Here is a 22,152-nt window from a genome sequence, read left to right as displayed (position 1 = left end):
ATAGATAACATTACATGAAATATTTTATATAATGTGATTCACATTATTATATGAATGGTCTTAAAAAATAGTATCTACAGGAGGCTTTATTTATGGGATGTTTAACTCTTGGGAACTAAACCATTATTTTTTTCCAGATTAAAGATTAGGGAAGAGTATTTTTAGGCATAAGCCATAAATAAAAATAATTCATGGCTTAGTGCCAGTGGGACCAGATGTACTTCTCTTCCTCTTAAAATAGTGTTTAGCATTTAGCATTTTTCCAAATGAAAGGGATTGATGTAACGTGTAATGGTGTCAAGCAAAAGTGGATGAGAGGCAATGAAGCCAAGAACGTTTTAGTGGAACATGTCAGCTACTTAACCTTAAAAGTTTTTTTTCTTCTCTTTTTGTCTTTCTAATAAATAGTACTGGTGTAAGAGTTCACTATTTGGACTGATTTTTTTTTTTTTTTAATCAAAGTGGAACTTTATATACTAACGTCTTAAGTCATACCAGATATTAAATAGCTGGCTCAGTGTAGGGTATGTCCTATATAATGCTAAACTGAGATGTAAGAGGATTTAGAGAAAATTTAAGGATTTATAAAGCTAAAAATTTGTTGTATAGGCAGGGGTACCTTCCTGGCTCAGTTAGTAGAACATGTGAGTCTTTATTTTGGGGTTGTGAATTTGAGCCCCACATTGGGCATGGAGCCTACTTAAAAAATAATATGTTGTATAGACAAACAGCATGAATTGAAACAGAAGAAAAAAGTGTTCTTACCTCCACCACAAGTAAAAATTCTTGTTTTTCTATAATCTCTTCAAGGCTCAGTGCATGTGCATACATAATATAGTGATAAAGACAGGTTAGAGCCAGTTTTATAATCTGCTTTTTAAAAAATAGATTATAAGGGTCTATGTTTAAAAACAACAAAGCCCTAAGACTTGGAGGACTACTATAGGGTCAAATCAGAGTCTAAAGTAGTGGAAGATTTTTTTTTCGTTTAAAGATTTACTTATTTTTGAGAGAGAGAGCACAAGTGAGGAAGGGGCGGGGGCGGGGGGACAGAAGATCTAAGTGGGCTCTGCGGTGACAGCAGCAAGCTTGATGTGCGGCTTGAACTCATGAGCCATAAGATCATGACCTGAGCCAAAGTCGGATGCTCAACCAACTGAGCCACACAGGTGCCCCAAGTAGCAGAAGATTTTGAATATGTTCATGAGATGTTCAAAATTTTCAACTTAACCATTACTCTTAAAAAAATTAATGATTTCATTTGCAACTATAACCTGACTACACCCTGCCATTCCATTAACTTCGGAGTGGAGAGACTACCATTGAGAACATGGAACTAGAAAGAAATCTTAAGTGTTTTATATGTATTGGAAGTTAGTTCTTTAAGTTTGTAGCTTAGACCTCTGTCTGATGAAAGTGGAATATAAGTAACTATTTAAGTGAAATGATGTGGGATATTTACTTTGTGGAGCAATCAATGATTTACTTTAATTTTGTTTTTCTTTATATGGATCACCATGTTTGTTTGCATCTCTAAAGAGAATCGTGTAGTCTTGGTGGTCTTTGAATTTTATAGGAATAGAATCCTAAGTATTCCTCTGTGTTTTGAGCCTTGGAGGAAGTATTTGTAAACATGAAAAAACAAGTTGAGCCAAACATGAGGGAGATAGTCCAATTGAGCTGTTCAACCGTGTGCCTGTAGATAGTACAATGTACTGTAGATAAAAGGATAAGTCTGAAACTAGTCCATTCTCTTCTCACCCTTGTAATTCACCTGCAAGGGCAGTGAGCCACTGGTCTGGCATGACTGGTCAGAGCTCAGTGGACTGCAGAGTATGGGCTTTTATAGCCAGGATCTGTATGCCAGGCTGAGGACATGCTGGGCCAGGTGTTGACCACAGCTCCAGAAAACTACAGGACCAGTGTTAATGGCAGGGCTATAGTCCCATCCATACCGTGTGGATACACAAGTAGAAACCTTAGTTTAGTGGCATTGTATTTCTGATTTGTCTGGGTGATGCTTTGTTTATTTTTTACCTGTTTTTTTCCCCCTTTGACTTTTTTTTTCCCTTTTCTCTCTTTTCCCATAATGTTTATCTCTCTAGCTTTACTGAGGTATATGTCTGATTGATGTATTATAAATGGCACATATTTAAAATAATGATGAGTTCAAGGTAATGAACATTTCCATCACCCCCAAAAGTTTCCTTGGAAGCCATCTTCCACCCAGTCCTCTGGCAACCAGTGACACTACAGATTCGTATACAGCTTCATCAAAAAACATGTTTTTAAAGATCTTTTTTTTTTTTAATGTTTATTTTTGAGAGAGCACATACATGAGTGGGGGGAGGGCAGAGAGATAGGAAGACAGAGGATCCCAAGCAGGCTCCGTGCTGTCAGCGCAGAGCCTGATGCTCGGCTCAAACCGTGAGACCGTGACATGATCTGAAATCAAGAGTCTGACGTTTAACTGACTGAGCCACTAAGGCACCCCAGATTCAGGAAATTTATATAAGTAGAATCACATAATACACTTTTTTTGCCTCAGTTCTTTTACTCATCATAATGGATTTTGAGATGGGCGTTATCTGTGTTCTACGTATTATTTTTCCCTTTTTTTTTTTGAGAGAAGATCGCGTGAATGGGGGAGGGGGAGAGAGAGATTCCCAAGTAGGCTCCATGCTGTCAGCGCAGAGCCCAGTGTGGGACTCAATCTCACAGCCTGCAGAATCATGACCAGAGTTGAAATCAGGAGTCAGATGCTTAACTGACTCAGCCACCCAGATGCTCCAAATCACAGTTCATTTATCCCTTTACCCTTTAATGGGCATTTGGGTTGTCTCCAGCATTGTAAGTAAAGCTGCCATCATTGTTAATGTTCACATCTTTTTGTGGACATGTTTTCATTTCTCCTAGGTAAATAATCTAGGAGTAGAACGTTTGGGTCATAGAATTGATAGCGTTCAACTTCTGAAGTAACTGCCATACTGTTTTCTCAAGTGGTTGTATCATTTTACATACCACCTGGCAGTGCATGAGAGTTCCAGTTCCTTTGTATTCTTGTCAACAGTGGGTATGATTAATCTTCATAATTAAAAAAAAAATTTTTTTTTAGTGTTTATTCATTTTTGAGACACGGTGAGAGAGTGCGAGCAGGGGAGGGGCAGAGAGAGAGGGAGACACAGGAACTGAAGCAGGCTCTGGGTTCTTAGCTGTCAGCACAGAGCCCGATGCGGGGCTTGTACCCACGAACCGTGAGATTATGACCTGAGCTGCAGTCAGATGCTTAACTGACTGAGCCACCCAGGCGCCCCTTTCTCAATTTTTAAACAAATTTTAACTCCAGTGTAGTTAACATGCAGTGTTATATTAGTTTCAGGTGTACAATATACTGATTCAACGATTCTATACATTACTCAGTGCTCATCATTATAAATGTACTCTTAATCCCCATCACCTGTTTCACCCATCCCCCCCCACCTCTCTAGTAACCATCAGTTCTCTGTAGTTAAGAGTCTGTTTCTTGGTTTGTCTCTCTTTCTCCCTCCCTTTTTTTCTTCTTTGTTTTGTTTCTTAAATTCTACTTATGAGTGAAATCATGTATTTGTTTTTCTCTAACTTATTTTACTTAGCATAATAGTCTCTATCTCTATCCATGTCATTGCAAATGGCAACATTCTTTATCCGTTCATCTTTTGATGGACACTTGGGCTACTTCCATAGTTTGGCTTTTGTAGGTAATGCTGCAGTAAACATAGGGGTGCATACATCCTTTCAGTGTTTTTGTCTTCTTTGGGTAAATACCCAATAGTGGAATTACTGGATCATAGGGTAGTTCTCTTTTTTTTTTTAAGTTTATTTATTTGAGAGAGCACATGAGTGCAAGCCAGGGAGGGGCAGAGAGAAAGAGCAAGAATCCCAAGTAGGTTCCACGCTGTCAGTGCAGAGCCAGATGCTGGCTCAAATTTACAAACCTTGAGATTATGACTTGAGCGGAAATCAAGAGTCAGGACACTTAACTGACTGAGCTACCCAGGTGCCCCAGGGTAGTTCTACTTTTAACTTTTTAAAAAAATAAATTTACTTTTATTTAATTTTTAATTTTTTGCAGAGAGTGAGGGGGAGAGGGGTAGAGAGGAAGGGAGAGAATCTTAAGCAGGCTCCATGCTCAGTATGGAGTTGGATCTCATGACCCTGAGATCATGACCTGAGCCAAAATCAAGTCAGATGCTTAACCAACTGCGCCACCCAGGCACCCCGTCGTTTTTACCTTTTTAAGGAAGCTCTATACTATTTAACATAGTGGCTGCACCAGTTTGCATTCCCACCAACAGTGTGCATCCTCACCAACAATTGTTTCTTTCTCATTTTTTTTAAAAGGAGTTTTTCTTATGTGCCCCGTGTCAGAAATATTTATTGCAAATACCCTCTTGGTAGCTTATTTTTTTTTCCTCAGGATATTTTTGGGTGAACAGAGGTTCTTAGTTGTAATATAGAGCAGATATCAGTAAACTTTTTCTGTAAAAGGCCAAATGGTAAATAGTTTCATCTGTAAAAGGTCAGATAGTAAATATGTAGTCTTTGCTGCAGCTTCTCATCTTTGCTCTTGTGTGAACATAGCCACAGACAATGAGCATGGACTTTTCTCCAGTAAAACTTTATTTACATAAACAAAAGCAGGCTGGATTTGGCCTGTGGGCCACAGTTTGCCAATCCCTGACATAGAGTAATTTATGAGATATATATTTTTTTATGATTAATGCTTTTTATGCACCTCCCCGTTTTTTTATTTGAGAGAGAGAGAGAGAGAGTAGGGGAGAAGTGTGCAGAGAGAGAGAGAGAGAGAGAGAGAGAGAGAATCCCAAGCAGGCTTCATGCTTAGCATGGAGCCCAGGGCTTGATCTCCCAACCCTGCAATCATGACCTGAGTGAGCCAAAGTCAAGAGTGGGATACTCAACTGACTGAGCCACCTAAGTGCCCCTTTTTTAAAGAAATCTGTGCCTACTCCAAAGTCATAAATATATTTGTGTTTTCTTTTAGAAGCCTTATTGTCTTACCTTTCACCTTTACAACTGTAATCCATCTAGAATTGTTCTCTGCATTATGTGAGGTAGGGGTCAGCATTCCTTTTTTTTTTTTCTTTTAAACCTGTTCATCTCCAGCTGTGGCTCATATATTTTGGTGTGTGATGTTTTCACTATCATTTAGTTCTAAACTATTTTCTTCTTTTTTTTTTTTAATTTTTTAATGTGTAGGGGCACCTGGGTGGCTCAGTTGGTTAAGTGTGCGACTTTGGCTCAGGTCATGATCTCACGGTTCGTGGGTTCGAGCCCCACATCGGGCTCTGTGCTGACAGCTCAGAGTCTGGAGCCTGTTTCAGATTCTGTGTCTCCCTCGCTCTCTGCCCCTCCCCCAATCGTGCTCTGTCTCCCTCTGTCTCAAAAATAAACAAACATTAAAAAAAAATTTAAATTTTTTAATGTGTATTTTTGAGAGAGAGCGCGTGTGTTACGTGGCCGCAAGCAGGGGAGGGGCAGAGAGCGAGGGAGACAAAGAATCCGAAGCAGGCTTCAGGCTCTGAGCTGCCAGCACAGAGCCCGATGGGGGCTCGAACTCACAAACCATGAGATCATGACCTGAGCTTAAGTTGGACGCTTAACCGACTGACCCTCCCAGGCACCTCAGTTCTAAAGTATTTTCTAATTTGTTTTGATTTCTCCTTCAATCCTTGCATTATTATTTCAAAAGATAATTGGAATGATTGGTTTTTTCTTATTAAAATTTCTAATTTGATTACATTAAGAACATGTAATATTTTTTGTAACTTACTAAGATTATTGATGAAAAATCTGTGAGTCCAGTTTTTTGTTTTTGTTTTTGTTTTTTTTTTAGGTACTCTCTTTCCCTATGGTTGCTTTTAAGATGTCTTTGTCTATACTGTTATGCAGTTGTGTTATAGTGTTGAGGTGTAGGTTTTATTACATACTTTTAACATACCCCTCAAAATTGATATGCTTCTTGAAGCTAAGGGTTTAAGTCCTTAACAGTTTTAGGGAGCCTGGGTGTCTCCCTCTCTCTCTGCCCCTCCTTGTTCGTACTCTGCCTGTCTCTCTCAAAAATAAACATTAAAAAAAAAAAAAAAGTCCTTCACAGTTTCTAAGAAATTTTAAACTTTACTCTTCTGTGTGTGGTTGTCTAGTCTATATAACCTGACAGGTGTGCTTTTACTTTCATTGAATGTTTATGTGCCAGAAGTTACATGTATTTATTTTTCAAATCTTTCTCTTTAGTGTTTTTAAAAAAAAATTTTTTTTAAGTTTATTTAGTTTTGAGAGAGACAGAGCACGAGTGGGGGAAGGGCAGAGAGAGAGGGACACAGAATATGAAGAAGGCTCCAGGGGGCGCCTGGGTGGCTCAGTTGGTTAAGTGTCAGGCTTTGGCTCTGGTCATGATCTCTTGGTTTGTGAGTTTGAACCCTGCGGCAGGCTCTGTGCTGATAGCTCAGAGCCTGGAGCCTGCTTCAGATTCTGTGTCTCTCCATCTCTTGGCCCCTCCCCTGCTCATGCTCTGTGTCTCTCTGTCTCTCAATAATAAATAAACGTTAAAAAAAAAAAAAAAAAAGGTTCCAGGCTCCGAGCTGTCATCACAGAGCCTGATGTGGGGCTCGACCTCACGAACCGTGAGATCATGACTTGAGCCAAAGTTGGATGCTTAGCCAACTAAGCCACCCAGGCACCCCTCTTTAGTGTTTTTAATCATTCTATATATTCCAGTTATACAAATCCTATCATTTTGTTCTATTATCTGAAATATTAGGATTCTTCTTTTTTGTTGTTGATGTAAAGGAAAAAAAAGTTTTTGTGTATTTGAATTTTGGAATGTCAGCACTTCCTTCAGTGGAATTTTACCTGGGAATCCTGTTGGTCTGGGCTGAGAATTTGCTCTTTAAGGCACTTCAGAGGACCTGCTAAATTTAGGCCCAATTCTTATGTTAATTTGGTGTGGACTTCCTAACTGAGTGGTTAGTTAAGTTCCAAACTCAAATTGTCTTGAGATGGAAGTTTGTTATCCTCTTTGAATTTTGGCTGGCAGATATTTTTTTCCAATGTATGCTTTCCCTACTGATGCAACATTTTGATAGCCCTGCTTCTCCGCGTGTGTGGTGGATGATTGTTTTAGTTCTAATGTCCTCCCTTGGTTAGGTCTATTCCTGCACCATCATGTTGATGAATAGACCAGAACATGGCATTATGTATGTGTGTTCTCCCTACCCATGTATACATCCTCCTCCTCCTCTTTTTTCCAGTTGTTAGCACTACCTTGTCTTTAATAAATAAGCCAAAGAAATAAGGACACTGTGGCACAGATTTTAAGCACTTCTAAGTATCTCAGTTAAATTTATCTTTTCTCCATTTCATCAGCTCAGCAGAATTTTTGGTGGACTATAATTAGGCAGGATGAGACCACTTACATACATCCAGAATAAGATTAGATTAAATTTCCCAGTTAGTTAACCAGAGATGGAACAGCTTATCAAAAGCGGTGTAGTCACATAGCTGGGAATAGAAGCAACCTATTAGAGCTGTCCTTGACCCCCAGTCTCTGATTGGGGTGTGTAGCTGCTGAGATAATTTACACAAAGTAACATCTCGCTGGCTCTGGAAAGCTCAAGTTTGGGTATCCTCTTGTCCTTTTATTCTTTAAGTTTTTCAGCACTAATCAAGAGGAATTTACAATTAACAATTCATGCTTCTCTTGTGTTTGAATAACATCCAGTGTCAGTGAGGGCAAGGCCTCTTCATTCAGGGTGGCGGTGGTTGGGATGAGGGTTGAGTGAGGAAATACAGTTAGGGTCCAATAGGGGTGCCTGGGAATTCTCCTTTGTCTGCTTCCAGCTTTCCATCCCCTGACTCTGATCTGCTTTTTTACCCTGGTGATTTTGATACTGAGCTTATCATTAGAACCAGAATCCCAAATCCATTTCCATGCTAGCACTAGGAATCCTTGATGTGTGGTGAGTGTCCCTTTTTGGGGTTTTTTTTGCCACACTTTTACAGATGTTTTCCTTTTTGTGCTTGTTACTGGAACTAGTGCCTTTGACAGGTTCCTGAGCTTTCCTCTTGCCCTTTATTCAGATGTTACTTCTGGAAAATTGGAAGTCTCAGTTTCTATTTCTTCAGTCATTACTTGTTCCTGTGGTGGTTGATAGAAGTTACTGTGTCGTAAGAATGTATCTGATAATAATGTTCTGGTCTGATCGATATGTAGCACGACTATGAACTTTTAAATGATCATAGTACACTTGAACTGTTGAGGAAAGTTTTATGGAGTACCTACATTAGCAGGCACTTTGCTGAATACTGATGTTAAGTATTTGAATAAGACACTGCTCCTGTCCTCAAGGACTTCATATTACAGATAAATCTACAGTCATTTCAGTATTCTGCTGTGAGTGGTTTGCATATGTACTGTAGTGATATGCATGTGTGGTTGGAAAGAGCATTTTAGTCTAGTCTCTAGGGGTTCAGGGAAGGCTTAGGAGGAGAACTAATTTCATTCTACTCTTGAAGATACCTCCCAGCATATTATTCTCATTTAAGATGCCAAACTACAAAATTGTAATAACTTGTGCATTTTCTCAGATAAATAACATGTTGTCAGTGGTAAGAATTGCACCTGGATGTATTTAAGAATATGTAATGCAACATTTGGGGTGTACTGGGAATTAATTGTGTTGGGCAGGATATTAGGAACTCCAACTCATGTATTTAAAAAGCAAAAGGATAACCAGAATGACTTGGAGAGCTTACTTGTTAGCTTAATTTGGAAGAGCTCATCTTAATGATTCTTCTTAATAGTTTTATTTATTAAAAAAATTTTTTTAATGTTTATTTTCGAGAGAGAGAGAGCACATGAATGAGGGAAGGACAGAGAGAGAGGGAGGGAGACAGAATCTGAAGCAGGCTCCACGCTGTCAGTGCAAAGCCCAATGTGGGGATTGAACCCTTGGACTGTGAGATTATGACTTGAGCTGATGTTGGACGCTCAATTGAATGAGACACCCAAGCACCCTGATAGTTTTTAAAGATGTTATTTAATTTTCACTACAGTGAAAATATTTTAATTGTTTTTTAAAACATTTTTCAACTGCCATAGCATTTTTTTTGCCATAGTATTTTATTTTTTTAATTTATTATTATTTTTTTAATGTTTATTTATTTTTGAGAGAGAGAAAGAGACAGAGTGCAAGCAGGGAAGGGGCAGAGAGAGAATGGGAGACACAGAATCTGAAACAGACTCCAGGCTCTGAGCTGTCGACACAGACCTGATTCGGGGCTCAAACTCACAAACCATGAGATCATGACCTGAGCCAAGGTCAGACGCTTAACCTACTGAGCCACCCATGCTCCCCTTAATTATTTTTAAAAAATGTTTATTCATTTTGAGAGAGAGGGCATGAGCGAGTATGGGGTAGGAGAATGGAGAGAGGGAGAGAGACATTCCCAAGCAGGCTCTGCAATGGCAGCTCAAAGCCCGATGAAGAGCTCAATCCCACGAACCATGAGATCATAATAACCTGAGCTGACACCAAGAATCAGATGCTCAACTGACTGAGCCAACCAGGCACCCCTAAAATATTTTAATTGCTTTTAAGTGTATAGTTCAGTGACGTTATTATTATATTCACATTGTAGTCTAACAGTTACTACCATCCATCTCCAGAACTTTGTCATTTTTCCAAATTGAAACTCTCTGGGGTGCCTGGGTGCCTCAGTTGGTTAAATGTCTGACTACGGCTCAGGTCATGATCTCACGGTTTGTGGCTTTGAGCCCCACGTTGGGCTTTGCACTGACAGCTTGGAGCCTGCTTTGGATTCTTGGTCTCCCTCTGTCTTTGCCCCTCCTCTGCTTGCACGTGCACTCTCTCTCTCTCTCAAAACTAAATCAGTAAAATTAAGGGAAAAAAAGAGAAAGAAACTGTGTACTCATTAAATAGAAACTCCCAGGGGTACCTGGGCAGCTCACTCGGTTAAGTGTCTGACTTCGGCTCAGGTCATGATCTCGCGGTTTGTGAGTTCGAGCCCCGCATCTGGCTCTGTGCTGACAGCTCAGAGCCTGAACCTGCTTCGGGTTCTGTGTCTCCGTCTGCCCCTCCCCTGCTCATGCTCTGTCTTTCTCTGTCTGTCAATAATAAATAAACGTTAAAAAAAAATTAAAAAAAATTGTAACTCCTCATTCCTCCCTCTCCCCAACCCCTAGCAAACGCCATTCTGTTTTTTGTCTTCTTAATATTTGACATCATGCTGTTCTTTTTATTGTATTATTTTGTAAGAATCATTTTCAAGGAAAAAATGCAGGGTGTATTTTTTCTATATTTTAATGTATCTTTTAAAAAAATGTTTACTTATTTTGAGAGAGAGCAAACAGGGGAAGAGCAGAGAGAGGGAGTGAGAGAATCCCAAGCAATCTCCGTGCTGTCAGCTCATAGCCCAATGCGAGGCTCACACACACAAACTGAAATCATGACCTGAGCCGAAATCAAGAGTTAGATTTTTTAAAATTAAAAAAAAAATTTTTTTAATGTTTTATTTATTCTTGAGAGAGAGACAGAGCATGAGTGGGGGAGGGGCAGAGCAAGAGAGGGACACAGAATCCAAAGCAGGCTCTAGGCTCTGAGCTGTCAGCACAGAGCCCGACGTGGGGCTCAAACTCACAAGCCATGAGATCATGACCTGAGCCGAAGTTGGACACTTAACTGACTAAGCCACCCAGGCACCCCTAGAGTTAGATTCTTAACAGGAGCCACCTAGGTGCCTTTGCATGGTGTATTTCTAATATTTTCATCTTACTAGCCTATTTGATGATCAGTTTATATGAAACTTTTATTCCATAATATGGAAGTCATTCAGCATTTAAACTATTTGAGCTTTACTTTTATAATCCATAAAGTGCACCTCTCTGAAATTGTACAGATTTCAGCTATGGGTTTACATATAATTTATAGTTATACCATGTTTCAGTGGTTGTTAAAATATTATAGCAAGAGTTCAGTTATAATTTTTGTATAATTTAAAGTCAGGAATTGGGGGAAAAAGTCTAACATATACTAATATTTTCTTATTCTATAGTAAAATTGTTGGAAATTGTTACTAGAATTTTATAATTTTAAAAATCAGGTTTTAATTAATTAATGAAGTTTATTTTGAGAGCGAAAGAGTGAACAGTGGAGAGACAGAGAGAAAGGATGATAAGCAAGCTGCATACTGTCAGCATAGAACTGATGCGGGGTTCAATCTCACGAACCATGAGATCATCACCTGAGCTGAAATTATTCAGGAGTTGGACGCTTAACCAACTGAGCCACCCAGGCACCCCAAAAAATCAGATTTTACATTTACTAACGGAATTTGTAGTATATCACTATTCTGTCCATTACTGTTTCCTGCTGAAACATTTTGTCTGTTGTAAATCTTGTTTTTCAGTGACTTTGCTTAAAGAATAAAATGTTAGTTGAATTAAAAAAAATTTTTAATCCACTTTTGGAAAAATTTCTTTATAAAACCTTATTTGGTTCCAGGAATTATTTAAGGAGGTTATTAAGTTTGCAGTTGTTGATATCTTTTGCATTTATAAAACTTTGAATTCAGACATACTGAGAGTAATCTTGTCAGAACTTTTATTTTTCTCATGTGTAACTTGTATCATTTTTAGGCAAAATGTTTCATGGATTTCAAAGCTGGAGGCACCTTGTGTCACATTCTTGGGGCTGCTTACAAGTATAAAAATGAACAGGGATGGTAAGTTTTTGTGTTACTTTGTATGTTTTGATGTGTTATTTAAGTTATTTAATGTTAAATCCTCTTCTTTGTGTGATGTTAGAGAATTCTATAAGCACATTATAATTTGCAAAGTGAAAGTTTTATCTGGTATTTGAATTTACTTTGTTCCTACATCCAGGAAAAATATCAGACAACTGTTGCACTTGTTAGGTAAGTTATTTCTCATGTATGGTTGTATCTATATAATAGATGAATGTGCACTGTTAGCAAATTTGAAGGTAGGCTCATTGTGAAATGTATGAACATGTATTGTGAACTTAAGTTGTGCCAAAAGATAGTTTTTTTTTTAATGTGTATGTATTTTTGAGAGACAGCGTGAGTAGGGGAGCGTGAGTAGGGGAGGGGAAGAGAGTGAGGGAGATGCAGAATCTGAAGCATGCTTTACGCTCTGAGCTGTTAGCACAGAACCCGATGTGAGGCTCGGACCCATGAGCTGTGAGGTCGTGACCTGAGCCGAAATCGGATGCCCAACCGACTGAGCCACCCAGGCACCCCCGAAAGATAGCAATGTTAACTGCTATGGTGAACACTTTGCTGATGAACATTTCTTCAGAATGAGAGATGTGTAATGTGTGTCCTCAGGATAGGGATGAAAGGAAGCTGGCTCCGGAGCATGGTTACTAGGGCAGTGATGCAGCAAGGAGGGGAATTACTGTTGCTTCTCCCTACATTCTTCTTTTTCCCTTTTCTCACACTGTCTCTCTGGTGCTTGCTTTCTTTTCTCTCTTGAACTCTGGGGTTTTTGCCATCTCTTTGTGGGAAGTTGAGCTGCTGAGACTAGTGAGTGTTTCAGGGTGATGGTTCTGAGTTCAGGGAGGGTAGGGAGTCCTTTCTCTGGCAGAGGGTAAGGGGATGCTGGAGTATATAGACTCGAAGTCGTTTCGTGGTTTTAGTTGTGTTGTCTGTGTGCAGTTCAATCTTAGCATCTTTCCAGGAGAATACTCCTGTAAAGTTAAGCTAATCCGGTGTTTTACGGCTGGGAAATGTAAATAAGTGTCCACATCAATAAGTAGTACAAGTTTATAAGTAAATTATTGACAATAATTTGTATATCTGCCAAACTTTTTATGTATAGGTGGGTGTTTAATACTGGTTAATTGATGAAACGAGCATGAGGGTGTTGTCATCGGAAGTAGCTTTCTGTTTTGCAGCTCAGCTTCTGGCTGTGGTACTGTAACTCTCACAGGGTGTTCCCGAGCTAGGACTGACAGGCTGTCTGACTGCTGTCATACATGGTCCGTTCCCTACTGTTTGCTCTAGATTCCTAGATGGAACTCTCTTCTTAATTTCTTGATCAGCTTGTGTCCCAAATCCTGACCTGGACTCGAAGAGGACAGTCCCACAGTGAAATGACTTCTCCTAAGTCACATGTTACAGAACTTGCTTTGTGTGTCAGTATAGTAGAATACTTTCATGTGGAAGGATTTGAGGTGGTTTAGAAGGATATGTAAAATAAAATGTCCTTAAATTAAAAGAAGGTCCGAAAAAGAAGGAAAGGATAAAATTAAGAGACTTTAAGAGGAGTGAGGAATAAGAATTTTCCCAAAACTTTTACTCAGATTGTACCAAAATCTTCCCCTTTGGGGCGTAATTAGACACTTAACTGCAATGCACACCTTTCCCCACCTCCTGTGACTTACACACTTGCAGTGAATGGATCTCTTACACTCTGACAGTACATATTTTAGTAACCACCCACCCATTTGGAGTCTGAATGGCCTGTCAACTTGACAGTGCCTGAAGTTTCCTCACACACAGCATTAGCCCTGTGAACCTAGTTTGTGTCCTCTTGAACCTCACAGTCTGGCTCCAGAGTTTGCTCATTTCCTTCTTTCAGCCAAACATTCTGCCTCTTGTTTCTGTTTGGTTCTTTCTTGCTTCCTGCTGTCTTTTAGCTTTCAGTGATGTCCAGCTGGAGTATCATTTATGTGGTTGAGTAGAAACACCGGGTAATTATTAGCATCTCTGTGAATAGACCACACAGATTAAGATTCCAGAGTGTTTGAGTTTGATCTTTCTGGGTGTCTGTTTTTGTTTGTTTGTTTGTTTGTTTGTTTGTTGAGAGAGCAAATGCAAGCAGGGAGGGTTGGGGCTGGGGGGAGAATCTTAAGTAAGCTCCAAGGTAAGTGTGGAGCCTGATGCTGGGCTTGATGTCACAAACCGTGAGATCACTATCTGTGTCGAAATCAAGAGTTAGACGTTTAACTGACTGAGCCACCCAGGTGTCCCAAAAGAGATTATTGATTGAAAATGTTTTGTTTGTGTTTTGTTAGTTTTTTTTTTACATGTTTATTTACTTTTTGAGAGAGAGAGAGAGAGAGAGAGAGACAGACAGACAGAAACAGAGCTTGAGCAGGGGAGGGGCAGAAATAGAGAGGGAGACACAGAATCTGCACTATTAGCACAGAGCCTGATGCAGGGCTGGAATCCAGAACTGTGAGATCATGACCTGAGCTGAAGTTGGACGCTTAACCACCTGAGCCACCAGGTTCACCTGTTTTATTAGTTTTTTGTTTTTTTTAATCTATTTTGAGAGAGAGAAAGTGCATACAGGCGAGTTGGGAGGGGCAGAGAGGGGGTAGGGGAGCATTGCAGAGCCTGACCCGGGGCTCAATCCCACAAACTGAGATCATGACCTGAGCCAAAATCAAGGGTCAGATGCTTAACCAGCTGAGCCACTCATGTGTCCTGTGTTATATTAGTTTTGCTTGGCAGTAGTGAACTAGGCTTAGCATAAAGTTAAGGCTGTGTCTTAACTTTAGAAGTGGCCTTTTTTCCCCCTATGACATGATTTGCTGCTGACCTTCATTTCTTGCAGACAAGCTCAGACCTACTTTTCTTTCTACCTTAAGACTTGGTTGTTTGGCTTTTATCTCCCCCACACCCTAAAGTCTCCTTTTGATTTTTGTTTTTCAGATATTACCACAAAAAGTTAGTCTCTGCTAGTGGCTTTTAAACTTCAGGAATCCCTTGGAGTACTTTTATTTTTTTCCTTTTTTTAAAAAAATATTTATTTTGGGGAGAGTAAGTGTAAGCATGAGAGGAGGAGGGGCGGGGGGTGGTGGGGACAGAGGATCTGAAGTGGGCTCTGCTCTGACAGCAGTGAGCCTGACATGGTGCCTGTACCCATGAACTATGAGATCATGATATGAGCCAAAGTTGGACACTCAACTGACTCAGTCACCCAGTGCACCAGAGTACTTTTAATTAATTATTATCTTTTAAGGTTTATTTTCATCAGAGAGAGAGAGAGCATGTGTGTGAGAGAGGGAAAGAGAGACAGAGAAAGTGGGAGAGAGAGAATCCCGAGCAGGGGATTCTGATTGTCAGCACAGAGCCCCCGGCGGGGCTCGATCTCAGGAACCTTGAGATCATGACCTGTGCCGAAATCGAGAGTTGGATGCTTAACTCAGGCGCCCCCACTTGAAATATCTTTAAAAAATACAGATGACTGGGCTTCATGACATACATTATTAACTACTAAGTTTGGTGTGAAAACTGAGAATCTGCGTTTTCAAAAAGCACTCTCTGTGGTCCTCAGGCCTTATTTTGATAAATGTTGGTCAGTGAGATTGTCATTTTAGCACAAACATGGTTTAGATCTTTTGTGAAGAATTATCCATTTTTTAAAAATTTAAATCCAAGTTAGTTAACATATAGTGTAATAATGATTTCAGGAATAGAATTTAGTGATTCATCACTTACATGTAACACCCAGTGCTCATCCTTAATGCTTGTCCTTAATGCCCATCACCCATTTCGCCCATCCCCTCACTCAGGCATCCTGTCTTGCCTTTTAGAAGTTTGCTTCAGAAGCCCTTCACACCCCTCTCGCAGGAGTTAAACTCATTCTTCAGGATCCATTGTTGATTATTTTTATTCAGACTGGATTTTCTATATGTAGCTGAGAATGAGAAGAGAGCATCCCTGACTGTAGTCACAAGAGTCAGCAAAATGAGAGCAATACAGCTAATGAAGGCCCTTTAGACATAGCATGTAATGCTTCAGGTTGAAAGGCTGCTAGGAGACATTGCCCAGCAGATTGCCAGAGGAAAACAAAGCAGAAGACTCATTAATTATTAAATTCTCAGTGGACAGCTCATATTTACAGTCTAAGTGGCCAAAGGTTTTATTTATTATTTATTTTTTTACATGACCAAAGGTTTTAAAAGCTAGAGAGAAACATGTTCATTTGTTGCCTTTTCTATAGGGCTGCATTAAGATTCAAAAAGTCTTTGTAGGGGGGTGCCTGGATGGCTGTCAGTAGACCACGCGACTTTTGGTGTCATGGTCATGGGTTCAAACCTCACATTGAGCGTGGAGCCTGTTTAATTAAAAAAACAAGCCCCAAAAGACTTTATAATTTTAGTTTTTTAATTTGTATTTCTCTTGTGGGTAAGTTTGAGCATCGAGATTTCTATATTGTAAAAAGTAAAGCTTATTTAAATATTCTTGTTAATTTCAAAGTAAGATTAAATAAATCTTTCAACTAAAGGTTATACCATATTTACCTGACTTCATTTCAGGTTTTTTTTTTAGTTAAAAAATTTTTTTTAAATATTTATTTGAGAGAGGGAGAGAGCGAGCAAGTGAGCATGAGCTAGGGAGAGGGGCACAGAGACAGAGAGAAGACCCTAAATAAGCTCCACACTTAGCATGGAGCCTCATGAGGGGCTTGGTCTTCCAACCATGAGATCACGATCTGAGACGAAATCAAGAGTCGGATGCCTAACTGACTAAGCCACCCCACTAAGAGGTGCCCCAAATACCTCTTTTGCTTACATAGCGTGCTGCTGAATCAGGAAAGCTTTCATCTGTCATGTTATTAAGTCATTGCCTGGCAAACCATTTTAGTTATTTATTGTAGAAAATATTATTTATTGTGGAAAATATAAACTATATATGTAAAAGCAGAGAGAATAATACAGTGAATTGTCATTTACTTTCATCTCCTTTATATAATTTCATCTAGATATACTAGTAATCTCTGTGCCCAACGTGGGGCTTGAACTCATGACCCCAAGATCAAGAGTCACATGCTTTACTGACTAAGCCAGCCAGGTACCCTTATTAAAAAGCATAGGGGGGGGCGCCTGGGTGGCTCAGTCGGTTAAGCGTCCGACTTCGGCTCAGGTCACGATCTCCCGGTCCGTGAGTTCGAGCCCTGCGTCGGGCTCTGTGCTGACAGCTCAGAGCCTGGAGCCTGTTTCAGATTCTGTGTCTCCCTCTCTCTGACCCTCCCCCGTTCATGCTCTGTCTCTCTCTGTCTCAAAAATAAATAAATGTTAAAAAAAAAATTAAAAAAAAGCATAGGATTGGTTTATTTTTTTATTTTTTTTAATGTTTATTTATTTTTGAGAGAGAGACAGAGTGCAAGTGGGGGGAGTGGCAGAGAGAGAGGGAGACACAGGATCGGAAACAGTCTCCAGACTCCCAAGCTGTCAGCACAGAGTCCAATGTGGGGCTCAAACTCATGAACTAGGAGATAATGACCTGAGCCGAAGTTGGACGCTTAACCGACTGAGCCACCCAGGCACCCAAACGTAGGACTTTTTTGAAGAGCATAATAATGTACTGTTATCAACTAAGAAAATTATCAATAATTTTTCAGTGTTATAGGGGCACCTGGGTGGCTAAGTCAGTTAAACATCCGACTCTTGGTTTTGGCTCAGGTCATGATCTCGTGGTTTGTGAGTTCAAGCCCTGCATTCGGCTTCACGCTGACAGTATGGAGCCTGCTTGAAATTCTCTCTCTCCCTCTCTGTCTCTGCCCCTCCCCTGCTTGCTCTTTCTGTCTCTCTATCAAAATAAATAAGCTTAAAAAATTTTTTTCAGTGTTATTAAATACCCCCTTAGTGTTCAAGTTTCCCTGATTATCTCATGGATGGTATTCAAACAAGAGTCATATGTGGCATTTGGTTGATATGACTAAGTCTCTTTAAGAAAATTAATAGTTTTCCATTTGCTCTTATCCTTCCAAGTTTTGTTTTTTTTTTTTTTTTTACAGAAACAAATTTTCTTATAGAATGTTCTGTGTTCTAGATTTTGCTGATATGTCCCTAGTTTATTATTTACCATAGTCTTTCTAAATTTCTAGAAATGTGGTAGTTAGAAGCTTAGTCTGATTTTCTTTTGTTTTGTTTTTGGCAACAGTACTTCATAGACACTGTGGTGTTCCTTTCTCTGGAGACATAGAATATCTTGTTTCTGCTTTAATAGACAGAAGCTGATGTTCAGTGCCTAGAATCATGCTGTCATTACAATGTTATTAAGTGGTAGTGTTCATATTTTGAAAAAAAAAAAAAATAGAAAAGAGATATTGTAGGGGTGCCTGAATGGCTCAGTTGGTTAAGTGTCTGACTTCGGCTCAGGTCATGATCTCGTGGTTCACAAGTTCGAGCCCTGTGTGGGACTCTGTTGACAGCTCAGAGCCTGGAGCCTGGTTCAGATTCTTTGTCTCCTCTTTTCTCTGTCCCCTCCCCCACTCATTCTCTCCCTCTCTCTCTCTCTCTCTCTCTCTCTCTCTCTCTGTCTGTCTCTAAGATAAAACACTTAAATTTTTTTAAAGGTAGATATTATAATGTATAGATACAGCTCCTTATTTTAGTAATTTTTTGTAAGACTGTTATTCTCTCATTCCTTCTTCACTTATTAGCTGGAATACTGAGAAATTTAACTCACCAGTAATCAGAAAGCTAGAATAAATTCTTGATTCTTTCTCTATTACCAGGTGCATTTAGCTTTTCATCTTCATTTGCAGGTAAATCCAGGCAACCCTATTTTAATTTGTTTAACGGCTACTTTCAAACTATTTCTCAGATTTCTAGGAGAGATAATTTCCTTTAGCCTCATTTATTTTTTAAATTTTTCTGTTTTTTAGCATTTATTTTTTGAGAGGCAGAGATCAAGCATGAGCGGGGGAGGGGGGGACAGAGAGAGAGGGTGTCAGAGATTCCAAAGCAGGCTCCAGTCTCTGAGCTGTCTGCACAGAGCCCGACGCGGGGCTTGAACTCACGAACCATGAGATCATGACCTGAGCCGAAGTCGGACACTTAACCGATTGAGCCACCCAGGTGCATCAGCCTCATTTATTTATTTAGTAAGGAAGCAGTTTATGAATAACAAATGGGTAAAGTGTTAAGTAAGCCACTCTGAAGTGAGACATTTTTATTTTTATTTTTATTTTTTTAATTTTTTTTTTCAACGTTTATTTATTTTTGGGACAGAGAGAGACAGAGCATGAACGGGGGAGGGGCAGAGAGAGAGGGAGACACAGAATCGGAAACAGGCTCCAGGCTCTGAGCCATCAGCCCAGAGCCCGACGCGGGGCTCGAACTCCCGGACCGCGAGATCGTGACCTGGCTGAAGTCGGACGCTTAACCGACTGCGCCACCCAGGCGCCCCATGAAGTGTGAGACATTTTTAGACATAGTTCTTTTGTTATCAGAAGCCTATCTGTGACCCCTTCTTTAGAAAGGGGAGACACTCACATGTCTCTCCTTTTGTTTTGCTGAAAGAACCCCTGTCTGCTCTAATAGGGTTGTCCTAGTTAGTCGTGTGTTTTTCTTTAGTTCTGCCAGTTAATGGAAATTGCTTGGAAGAGGTTAGGGAAGGAGAATACTAAACAACCCCAAAAATGGAGTTTAAGAAAAAGTTCTGTGTACCAAGGTTAAATCAAGATATAGTTACTTGGGACAAAGGTCCCTCTTACATGTACATGCCATTTTTGAAGCTGCAACTACTTCTATTCTGAATTACCTGTTTCTGGGCTTTAGTGGACACTTTGCTTAATTTCCGAATTGGAATTCTTCAGGAAACATTTCAGTCTTGTCCTAGCACACTAATGAAAAAGTCATAATAAATATTAGACCTTAGTCATAATAAAAATTTCCTGAATGGTTTGCTTTATAAAGCCACACATTCTGTTAGCCACTAAGGATACATAGGACAGTTTTCAAAAAACCTGGTCTTTGCTCTGAAGGCATCAAATGAGATGTCTTACAAACAAGATGATTCTGTTGTGGGCTCGTAACAGCAGTGTGCACAGGATATATTAGGAACATGACAGAAGACAGGAATAACTTCGTAGGGAAAATGGCTTGTGATAGGCCCTGGAGGTGATAATATCAGGTCCATGGAGTAGGTAGTGACATCCAAGAAAGGCTGCAGAGTGGGGAAAAATGGTTGGAAGTGTGGGGAGCACTTCTAGGATAAAACAGGATGATCTGAGAGAGCATGAGCTCTAGACGCAGATTGCCTAATCCTAGCTAGCACATGGTAGTAATGATTTAAGAATGTTATAACCGTAGTTTAACATTGATTAATCACTTAGAGACTAAGCATAAATACTGTCTCAAGCCCTTAGCATGTATACCTAATTTAACCTTCACAAAAACCTTATGGGCCATTGTTACTCATGAAGAAATTGATTCTTGGATTAGTAAATCACTCCAGACTACATAAATAAAAATGGGGTCAGGATTAGAACCCAAAGCAATTGGACTCCACAGTGCACACGCTCTCAATCACTGAGCAAAATTAAAGTTAGTGTTGAATTGGGGCGCCTGGGTGGTGCAGTCGGTTAAGCGTCCGACTTCAGCCCGGTCACGATCTCGCGGTCCGTGAGTTCGAGCCCCGCGTCGGGCTCTGGGCTGATGGCTCAGAGCCTGGAGCCTGTTTCCGATTCTGTGTCTCCCTCTCTCTCTGCCCCTCCCCTGTTCATGCTCTGTCTCTCTCTGTCCCAAAAATAAATAAACGTTTGGAAAAAAAAAAAAAATTTAAAGTTAGTGTTGAATAAAAAATAGGGAAAAAGAAACATTCAGAATCATGTGGAAGTGACTGAGAATAGGCAGACAATAGCAGAATGTTATGCTTGGGTACTTCCATAAAAAGACATCAAGAAAAGAGAAAAGGTAAATAGATGAATTTTACCACATTTAGGGCAATAGTAGGCTCAAAGAGAGCACAGACACTGTTGAATTTGAACAAATGACTTTGAAGCACATATAAAGTAGATAAACTTTCCTTACACTTAAAGAATGGTATAGTAGTTCACTGTCTTTAGATCTGTGGGTTCCTATTCTTTATGATGTAAAATATTTTAGATTTAAGGGTAATGGGATACTTCATGGAATTAGTACTTCATTTTGACTGGAGTGGATCTTAATGTCACAACATTTAATATTTTGTGATGTTGACCTTGCTTTCTTACACTACTGAGAAAATACCCTCATAAGGTTTTAGAGTGCTATTTTAATTTCTGAATCTTTGCAAATTCGTTTTTGTTGAGTGCTAAAACTAAGTTTTCACTTTTGTTTAAGGTAGAGAACAAATAAATGATTTTCTTCTCTTTTAGGCGTAGGTTTGATCTACAGAATCCATCTCGAATGGATCGTAACGTTGAAATGTTTATGAATATTGAAAAAACATTGGTGCAGGTAACTCAGGAAGTTAAATTATTAAAATTGTTTTCCTTTAATATACTTTCAGTTCTGTGATTGGCTTTACTGGATTGCCAAAAGATCAAAGGAAGAAAAAATTTCTGAAATCTATTGTTCCATTATTTTTATGGGTTTGGGGATTAGAGCTATAAAATATGACTAAAATTGTCATTTATAGAATATTGATCCTAAACTTCTGACAAAAGAATCTATGGTATTTTCTTTATTTCAACTAATCCATTATTTGAATCTCTTTCATATCTAACATAAACACTCTCAATCTACTGGTCACTCATTTATACAGCCCTTTTCTTTGGATATGTTTCATGGTTGTGCCATTAATATAGATCTTATTTCCCCAAGTAGATATAACATGGAAGAGAGAACACTTAATTTTCTTCTTTTCTTTCCTAATATTTTTATTGATTGGTAGTTTTTAATGATCACTGAACTGAATTAGCCTTCCTGGGGAAAAGCAGCTGGCAAGAATTCGCTAGGTATTATCAGAAACTTAATGCCTGAAACTTGTCTCACAGATGAAATAACTGTTTTTTGGTTAGTACGTTGATTTTTGGTGATGATTTGAGGAGTTAAAATATGCATGTTGTAATCACTGCTATTTGTAAGGTTAGAAATGGGAAAAAGAGCTATAATCTACAGCCTTTGTTTTTTATTTTTTATTTATTTTTTTTTTTATCTTATTTTTTTTTTTTATTTATATATGAAATTTATTGTCAAATTGGTTTCCATACAACACCCAGTGCTCATCCCAAAAGGTGCCCTCCTCAATACCCATCACCCACCCTCTCCTCCCTCCCACCCCCCATCAACCCTCAGTTTGCTCTCAGTTCTCAACAGTCTCTTATGCTCA

General features: G+C 39.4%; 1 protein-coding gene across 1 annotated transcript in view; it reads left to right on the top strand.

Moving 5' to 3' along the window:
* SMARCC1 (SWI/SNF related BAF chromatin remodeling complex subunit C1) overlaps positions 1-22,152 on the top strand; it is a 177,750-nt gene that overhangs the window by 16,557 nt on the left and 139,041 nt on the right. Inside the window, exons 4-5 of the mRNA XM_040445559.1 lie at positions 11,714-11,799; positions 21,197-21,278. Of these exons, the coding sequence (XP_040301493.1) occupies positions 11,714-11,799; positions 21,197-21,278 (168 nt within the window). The remainder of the gene's footprint in view (positions 1-11,713; positions 11,800-21,196; positions 21,279-22,152) is intronic.

Source organism: Herpailurus yagouaroundi, unplaced genomic scaffold (genome assembly GCF_014898765.1).
Source record: "Herpailurus yagouaroundi ecotype Mexico unplaced genomic scaffold, PumYag 193, whole genome shotgun sequence".
NCBI lineage: Eukaryota > Metazoa > Chordata > Mammalia > Carnivora > Felidae > Herpailurus > Herpailurus yagouaroundi.
Note: the sequence above shows the minus strand (reverse complement) of the source record. Positions and strands in the feature narration are given on the sequence as shown.